The sequence below is a fragment of the Pediculus humanus genome, genomic scaffold (assembly GCF_000006295.1).
Source record: "Pediculus humanus corporis 1103172108298 genomic scaffold, whole genome shotgun sequence".
Taxonomy (NCBI): Eukaryota; Metazoa; Arthropoda; class Insecta; order Psocodea; family Pediculidae; genus Pediculus; species Pediculus humanus.
In genome coordinates, this window is record NW_002987867.1 from 580,857 (window position 1) to 590,863 (window position 10,007).

At 28.6% G+C, this 10,007-nt stretch overlaps 1 protein-coding gene across 1 annotated transcript; it reads right to left on the minus strand.

The window, feature by feature from the left end:
• Positions 1 to 4,947: 4,947 nt before the first annotated feature.
• Phum_PHUM562920 (uncharacterized protein) lies at positions 4,948 to 5,250 on the minus strand (the record flags this gene model as incomplete). Its single annotated transcript, XM_002431929.1, has 2 exons — positions 4,948 to 5,134; positions 5,177 to 5,250. The coding sequence occupies 2 exons, from the start codon at positions 5,248 to 5,250 to the stop codon at positions 4,948 to 4,950; spliced, it is 261 nt and encodes an 86-aa protein (XP_002431974.1).
• Between the last annotated feature and the right edge of the window lie 4,757 nt (positions 5,251 to 10,007).

The window sequence follows — 10,007 nt, forward strand, 5'->3', positions numbered from 1 at the left end:
TTTTGCCTTTTTAAAACGTTTGTTTTCTTCTTCGCGACGAAGATTGTGAAACCGGAAGAAGAACATCGACATATTATTTTATAAAAAACCTTTTTTTTTATATATCGTTATCATCAATACACCTTCCTTTTTTTCGCGCCCCACTTCCGAAAGTGTTTTTAGTTCCATTTAAATGTTTACGTTCATTTTTATTTAATACAAAAAAAAATCCTTGTCTTGTTATTATTATTATTATTATTAATTTTTTTTTTAAGTCAAAAAAAACTTTTTGCTATCCTTCACTAAACCTTCACACGAAAACAAAAAAAAAAAAAAAATTTTATAGATGATTCTAATAACGAATAAAAAAATAAAAAATAAAATAAAATAAAAATAATAAATTTTTAAAACGCGTAATAAATTTTAAGATGGACTCATCATCATCATCATCATCGCTCACTCGTTGTAGCAAACGTTATAAAATTTTTTTTTTTTCATTTTGCTATAAATAACCGGATGAAAAAAAAAAGTGACGATGGCAAAAACACTTTTGCAAACTGACAAATCGAACGAGTAAAAAATTTATACGTTTCAATTTCGGTTTCCTTTTCTTTTTATTCTTTTTTTTTTTTTTGCAAAAGTAAAACCGTAATAATTTTTACAAGTTGTGTAGGAAAAGAAAGAGAAAGAGAGAAGGTGAGAAAGATGAAGAAAGAAAGAGAGAAAGAGAGAGAAACAAAGAGAGAGAAGAAAGAGAAAGTAAAATGTCAGCAATACAAGTTTGAAATTAAAAAAAAAAAACAATAAACATTCGAATCATTTTTATAGCAGAAGGCACTCCATTTTCATTTTAACCGGGGGGGGGAGGTAGGGGGGTCGGTTATTTATAATTTAATTATTCAAAAAGTGAAAAAAAATTTTTAAATATTTAATTTTTTTTTTTCGTCCAGATTTATGAATTAATAATAATAATAATTATTTTCCCTTTTTTTTTCTCGCGACGAAAATAAACACAAATTAAATTTTAAAAGAATTCTCTCCCCCCCTCTCTCTCTCTCTCTCGTTTTGTCGCAAAAAATTAAGAAAAATTTACTTTCTTCTTAATCCGAGCAATTGATCTTTGTCTTTGTCTTGTCGCCGTCGTCGTCGACGTCGACGATGACGACGACTACGTTCTTCCATTATATACCATTTTCTTAATTTTTGCCTGGTTAAAATTGATTGACGAGAATCGTCATTAATAAAAAAAAGTTATAACCGAAAACAAAAAAAGAAAAAGACAATCATCGATTATTAATCATCGATCAATCAATAAAATACATCTGTTAGATTAATGGTTGTAAATAAAAATCGATAATCAATAACGATCAAAACCAAAAAAAAAAAAAAAAAAAAAAAACGATTTCCTTGTTTCAAATCTCAAATCCCTTCGATACATTTTTTTTTTTTTTTTAAACATTTTCCTGTCGTATTTTCTCCAGAAAATTTTTTACGAAACCAAAATAAATAAATAAACCTGAATATTCCTTAGAGTAAAATTTAATTCGCTCCTCTACCTTCTTCTCCTTTCCCCTCCTCCCAAAAAAACTCGCCTCTACTCGTCTCTGTGATTTGTGCCACATTTTTTCCCTTTCCCCCTTTTTTTCTTTTTCTCGAAAACACACACACAAATTCTAAAACATTTTAAAAATTTTATTTTCGTTTTCTACTTCTATTTACGCCCCTGCCTTCGTACCGACAAATATATTTAATTTATTTTATATTTTCCAACAAAAGAAAATTTTATGAATAGCATGACAAGACCGCATATCTCGAAAGTTTTTTAATTAACTAATTAACATTAAAACAATCGTCAAAATTTATCAATTTCATAATAAAATATTATTATTTAATGACGTCATTCATTCATTCAATCATTCAATTATTATTTATTTATTTAAATAGAATTTCCTACGTTTCGATATTATTAATTTTCGATATATATATATATATATATATCTTTTTTATTTTTCCAGTTTTAATTTTTTTATACCGTAGTCACCAAACTTTTAATTTTCATCATCATTATCATCATTATCATTATCATCATCATCATCATCATCATCATCATCATCATCACCATTATCATTATCATCAATTATTTACGTGATTACCTCCTCATTTAATTTTCATACCGCGTACGGAAATTTAACGAAAAAAAAAAAAATCTCACGTGACAGCAATCATTTATTTAAACCATAAAAAAAAAATTTATAAAAGACTCGTCGATCCGACCAATCAGAATCGATTTAAAGTTTTCGTTACGTCATCAATTTATTTTTTTTTTATTTGTGTAACATTAAACAATATTAAAGTGAACTTTTAAAAATTTTCTCTCTCATTTTCCAAAAAAAAAAAAAAAAACCTTTTTTCGAGTTTTTTTTTTTTTTTTTAATAACTACTAAATAATATTTGTTTATAAGTAACCTTTTATTTAAAAAAAACCAGACCAAACCTTTTCCTAACATTTTAACTAACCTTTTAATTAATTTTTCCAAAAAAAAAAAAAAAAAAAAAAAAAAACTCAACTTCGAGTTTAACTACAACTTGAAAAACAATTTCCCCCCTTTTCCCCTCTTCCCCCTGACATTTACGCCGCATCCAAATATTTATTATTAATTATAAATAAATTAATACAAATAATAAAAAAAAAATGAAAAAATAAAAAAAAAAGGTTAACAAAGTAGTAATAATAATAAAAAAAATGGCGGACAACGTAATTTAATTTAATTTAACCTTTTTTTTCTCCTTTTATTTTCTAAACAAAAAAAAAAAATGAATTGGTTTAAATTAATATTATTATTATTATTATTATTATTATTATTTTTGAACTCACGCAATTACGCAATAGAATTTTTCTTTTTTTTTTTGCTTTTTTTTTATATTTCCCGTTAATGCCTCTCTTTTTTTTCTCTCTTTCTCTATATCCGTTGTTAGTTTGTTTTCTTTCCTTCATAGAAACAAATTTTACACTTTCGAGTTGACAATGTTTTATGTAATAATGAATTTAATTAAATTTTATAACCTTAAACGGAAAAAAAAGAAAAAAAAAAAAACTCTGAAGGCAAAAATAAAATAAAATAAAAAAAAAAAAATGAAAGATTTTCCGACCGCCATGACGTTTATTATGATTAAATTTTAAAAACTTTTTCTTTTTTTTTTTTTTTTTTTTAAAGAAAAAAAAATTCGACGTGACGTTAAAAATAATAAACCAAAATTTTTTAATGGTTTACTTTATTTTGATTGTTTTATTATAAAAAAAAAAAAATCATCATTCCATCAAGTATTTTTCCTTTTTTTCCTTTGTCATTTATCGAAAACGTAATCACGATTAAATAAATAATAATAAATTTTCTTTTTTTTTTATTTTGATAAATTCGAATAGGAGGAGAAGGAGGAAATACGTGAAAAGCGTTAAATTATTAAGAAACCAAAACAAAAATAATAATAATAATAATAATAAAAGTAAACAAACGACGACGAGCGATGATAACAACCATGTAAAAACCAAAACAAAAACAAAACGGTTACGCCCACTTTTTTTACCAAACAATAATAATTATTATCACTACGATTAGTGACATCTAACGTCAAAAATAATAAATATAAAAACATTCGGGGAGCAACAACGGGTCGAAAAATTAATCAACAGCAACAACAACAGCATACGTACGTCATCATCGTTCCGGAATTCGAGTTCGTTAAATTTGAATTTCGTTAAATAAATTTTTCTTTTTTTTTATTATTATTATTTTCTTTCTTTCTTCCTGATTTTACGTAATGATCGTAACAATGAGAAAATAAAAAATATAACAATAATGCAACCGTAATAAAACGTTATTTAATAATAATAATAATAATTCGAAAGCCATTAAAAGGTTTAATGAAAGGGAGAGAGAGAAAAACTTTTTGAAATGCTGCATTTAACGTTTCTTACATCTAATTTATCTTAATAAAAAAAGTTTTTTTTTTTTTTTTCGAAAAGTAAATGACATCGATAACGACAGCAATTAAATGAGATATAAATCAAAAAAAAAATTATTAAAAATAATTCCGAGGGGGGAGGGGGGACAGGAAAAAAGAAATCATTTTTTAAATTGAATTGATATCATAATAAATTTTCTTTTTGTTATTAATTTTCGTCAATAGATGTCTCTGTTACGAATGGAAATGTAAACAAAACATTTTCATTTAAAAAAAAAAAAAATTTTTTTTTTCCTTTACTTCTGAAGGTCGTGGTTATAGACAAAAATCAATTAAGGTGTGTTGTTTTCAGGTAATAAAAATAAGTAAGTAATAATAATAATAATAATAATAATGCATTAATAAATTGAAATTTAAGAAAAAAAAAAAAAACAAAACGTGAATTTCCGGTACTACTAATACCGGAAGTTGATTCTTTACATTAATTTCCTTACATGTTAAACGATTTTATTTATCGTTAAAACACGCCTCTGTTATAGTTAATGATTATTATTAGTTTTTTTTGGGGGGGAGGGGGGGGGTAAATTTTTATTAAATAATTTTAAAATTATATTTTTAATCTTCCGCATCGTGTTACGTCTTCATTTAACATCTTCATTTCGTTTTGCAATTTCGTTTCCCGAAATAGGCACGGTCGACGCCCTTAAGTCCTTGATTTAGGGCATTCACAATTCGATATTTGACGAAAGGTTTTCTTTTCTCTATTGCCTTGGTGAAAAAACAACCAAATGGGGGGGGGGGCACCTTTGACAAATTGGCGCAGGGCGATCGGTATAATTATCATTTGAAAATTTTCCTTTTTTTAAAAAGTTTTGCAAAATTTTTTTTTTAACACTCGGTTTGTTTTACACACGAAACGCTGCGGTTTTCAATCCTTTGGTTTTAATAAAAAAAAAAAAAAAACCTTTTTCCGTGCTTGTACGTGATATTATATTTCGTCAATTTTCACAAGTTTTCTTCTTCTATTTCCACGATAACTCGACACCCGATATTTTCCTGCCGTCGGGTGGTAGGTAGCTGGCGGTGCCACAAATTCCAATGCCTTCCGGCATTTTTATTTGATACTAACTCATCTCTATACTCATTTCGATATGTTTCTTTTTCGGATGAGAAAATTTGTAAAGTAGTAGGCCTACATGAAATATTCCAAATGATTTTCTTGTTTTATTTTTACTTCAGTGATTTTTCTTTTGTAGGAACGATGTCGAAGGTTTCAATCCGTTCGTGTTTTCGGGCTGCAGCAACCATGCCGTTCAATCGTTTTTCCACGTTTGTTTACATGACAACATTAATATTTATCAAATATTGTTTGAAAAAATCTGACGGAATGTGCATCGCGCGACATTTTCCTTTGTGAAAATCATTTCGTTTTCCCCAAAGTTCTTGTGCTCAACCATCCATTCTATTCCTTATCAAGTATACTGTTTAAAAATAAGTTAATGAAAATTTGAAATCCATTTCATTATAAAAAAAAAAAAAATTTATTACTCGTCGTTAAAAAAAAATTTCAGTTGACGTTCCTTCCTTTCACATCATCCTCTCTCTCTCTCTATCTTGATTCGTTTTCTCTCTTTTTTTTCCCCCTATCTATTTTATTTCAAAAGTGCATTTTTATACATTCCACTCGGATCACAACCATAAAAATTTATTACTTTTCTTTCTTTATATAATTTTTTTTTTTTTTTCAAAAAAGGAAATCGACCAAAAAAAAATTTCACTTATTAAAATTTGATTAAAAAAAAAATCATATCACGCTGCTGTTGTTGCTGCTGTTGCTGCTGCTTCACGTCCACAAAAAAATTCAATGATTTTTAGGTTTTTAACAAATGTTACCAATGAATGAAACCTTTTAAACAATCATCGAAACAAAACCGTGACGACGACAGATTTTTCGCATTTTTTTTTTTTCAGTTCGTCTTTTTCGACCTTTTTTTCTTTCTTTTCACGTTCGTAACCGTCAAAGAAAAAAAAGAAGAAGAAGAACAAACGAAAAACCGATAAAAAAAAAAAAAATTAATTTTGAAATTTACGAGTGTTGATTTAAGAGAAAATGAAACAATTTTTGAAAGAAGATTTTTCTTTTTTCCTTTTCCACACACACAACAACAACAACAACAACAACTACAACAAAATATATTGAAAAAAAAACAAAATTTAAAAAATTATTGTATAGTGACGTCATTAAAAAAATTAAAAATGAAAAAAAAAAAAATTTTAATTTAATAAAAAAAAAAAAAAATTATGAAAAAGGTGAAGCTATTGATTGAATTCAAGACAACCCGGCCTGTAAAACCCTGATAAAAAACGATAAAACCCATAATAATAATAATAATAATAACAATGATAATAATAAAACTTGAAAACCTTTTTAAAAAATTTTTTTTTTTTTTTTTGTGTTCTAGAGAAGGGAAAGAATATTTTTAATACAAAAATTTCATTTTCCGATCAATTTTCAGTCGGGATTTTAATTTTTTGATCGATCTCTTTTATTTTTAATACGTCTCATACTCTCATTCTCGCTTTCTCTCTCTCTCTCTCTGTTCGCATTTAATAAAGCAGAAGACAAGAACAAGTGATAGTATATTGTTATTATCCCATCCTTTATTTATTTACGAAAGCGTTTATAGACGTTATAAACATCAAAAATAATAACAATGGGTACCAAAATAGTAACAATGGGCACCGAAATAAAAAATAAAAGCGAATCTTCCAAAAGGTTTCCCTTTCCTTTGTGTTTTTATTATGCTCATTGTTAGAACCTTTATTGCAGTGAAAGTAACAACGAATGAGTCATATATAAAAGGAGGTGGAATCCCTAAAAAACGGTTCTTATAGTCTTGTCGTGTTCCGGTGACGTTCGTCCGTCAACTTTTGGTGTCATCAATTTAGTGCAGTGATCGTGAAATTTCTCGGCATTGTTAAGAACATCTTGCTTGTTACACGCAAACGATACAGATAATACGTAAGAGTAATAATTCTTTTTCTTCGTTACTACGAAATCAGGGAATTCTCTATATTGTAAGTAAGTAGAAAAGGTAACTCATTTTGTGAACAATGTCCGGAAACGATAAACCTTTATTCAATCCATCCCAATTGACTCTTAGTTTCCTGTGCAGTTTAATTCCTAATTTTTTTTTCTGGAGAAAGAAATCAACTTGATGCATTTATTTCCGATTGCGACCATGCTGTTGAACTTTCTTCAGAGGAAAATAAATACCCACTCTTTAGATTCATCTACTCTAGAATCACTGGTAAAGCTAGGAATCGAATTTCTACGTACAATTTTGATAACTGGAATGATGTTAGAACAAAATAATAGAACTGTATCAGGATAAACCTATCCCCATAAGCCAATCAGGATGGCACCACAGCCAACTTATAGAAGAATTAGCAAGTTGCAAACAGGGATCGAATGAATCAATTACAGAATTTTTCGAGAGATTAAAAAATTTAACCCATCAAATCATATCGAATTTTAAAACAGACATTAGAGAAGATGAAAAATCACTGTCTATAAAAAGTGAATATGTTAACGAAATAACTCTAGATCGCTTTATTTTTCACTCGCATCCTAAAATATCCCAAATGTTGAGATGGAAAAACTTCGATAATCTCAATTCTGCATATTCGACAGCAATTGCTGAAGAGAAAATTCTAAAAATGTTAAAGGATGGTGAAAATTCTAACAATTGTCACTGTAGGAATCGTAGTACACCCGAATATAAGGTAAGATCAGAGGCAAATTATGTAAAACCAACATCTTCAGTTCGAAGTCAAAAAACCTGTAGGCATTGTAAAAAATCTGGACATCTTTTGAAAGAATGTTTTCTAAGAAAGAAAAATAATGAACTTTGGGAAAAACAAAACATCAATTCGAAACAAACTCCTGGAAAAAGTGGTCATTTAAACTTACAACAGTCTCAAGTAGAGAACGAACCGTTAGAGCCCGAAGAACTTTACAAAAAAATTGGTTTACCAGTAGAATCTAATAACAAAGAAGATATAATGCAGATTCTTAAATTGATGATGGATTGTGTAGAAAGTATCACTCCACGTGTTATAAAATATAAATAAAATAATAAATATTATAAATGTGTTTATAAAAAAAGGTACAACAAAGATTTCTTTTACATTTCAACATGATACTGATATCTCGTCTGAAATTGAGGGGGGTGAACTTGAAGAACCAGAGAGGGATGATGTATGGATGAAAAATTATTCAAACAGAAATACTTAAGGAAGAGTACTTAAATGGAACCCTTTTGAATTAGAAACATTAGAGGAATTCGTCAAGGTATCAAAGATGCGAAGGCAATAGATTCTATTGAATTAATAAGATCTAAATTGAAGGGCAAAAAATGTATAGAATGGGCATCCAGACCGAAGAGTTCAGGATTGAAGAGTAAAATAACAAAAGACAAAGAGCACTGCTGGTGTCGGGCCCAATCCGGATAAAATACAACGCGTAAATTCGCTTTCGCTATGTTCTCCAACACAAATTTTTCCCCTTTAACTATATCCAGTCATTACCTATCCTCTTTCTGTTCACTAATGAGTATTGCCACGAAAACAGCTCTACTACTTACAGCTTTAGACATTCTGAATTATGCCACTGCCAAAAAAACCCATTACGAACAGAACAAGATATTCAGCCTTATAGAAGATACGACATCTTCTACTCGACAACAAAAGCCAGATAAGGATAAAGTAGCCATCACCGAAAGGGAGAGAACAAAAAGAGGAAGATAAACGTAGTGTTATGCATCGAACGATAATCGAATCGGAGATGTAGATTTATTGATTTGTATATTCAAAAAAAGAAAAATAAAAACAAAACAAAACGACAGAACCGTCGTAAAAACAACAACAGCATTTTTTATTTTATGTTTTTTTTTCTTTTCTTTTCAAATTCATTTTTCAATTTGGTCAAACAAATTATTCACGCAGAAGAAAAAAAAAAAATTTTTTTTTTTTTCGTTTGTCGCGTGCCAAATTTCATTAAGTCATTCGAAAGAGAAAAAAAACGTATAAAAATTACAAGTGTCAATAGAAAAAAGGAAAAAAAAAATTTTTTTTTTTTTGTTTCGTCGTTGCTGTCGTCGTCGTCGTCGTGAAAATTACTCAATCGCACGCGAATTTATTATTTTTTAAAAAAAGTAATTGAGACAAAAGATGATGACGGAAATGATAATAGAAAAAAGGAAAAATTTACCACCGATTGAACTTTTCCGACTTTTCCGGCTCACACCCTTTTCCTCCAACTCCCTTGAATTATTTATTTTCCTCAAAACTTTAAATAAATTCAAACAAAAATAAAAAAAAAAAAGCCCGGGAAAAAAAAAAAAATTTTTCGTCAAAGTCTATCTCAAATGCAAATGCGTCACTCTCTCTCTCTTTCTCTCCCCACTCACCCCCTCCTTGATTTCCGTCATGTCAGATGTTTTATTTCACCCAAAATTTTACTCTAAATTAATTAACAACAGCATCAGCAGCAGTAGAACCAGAAATCATCGATTTTTCCTTTCGTTAATAATATAAAAATTTATAAATATTTCGTTTTGTTTTTCCCGTTATTATTATTATTATCGTCACTTTTAAACATGACAAGATTTTTATTTGTCGGGATTTTTAAGTATTTATTCCAGGTCTCTACTCGATTCCTCAGGGAATAAATGCTCGAATTTTTTGGTGCTGCTGCTCCTTTCGAAGAATGTGGACCGTCCCACATAGTGTGATTTCCTGCATAATTTCTTCTTTAAATTTCCTTTTATTGAATGTGGCATAGCTCTCAATGAGCCAACTATGACCGGAATCGTTTATGTTTTTACTCCCCAATTTTTCTGCCGGCACGGATACTTCATCCATTTTACATCTTACACCATTTTTCCACATTATGCCTCAGTATGACATCCGGTTTGTTGGCTGGCACAGTTTTGTCAGATTGGATTTGTGCAACTACCTACTTCTTAATGGGCACATTTTTACTTTTTTTATCTCTGCGAGGA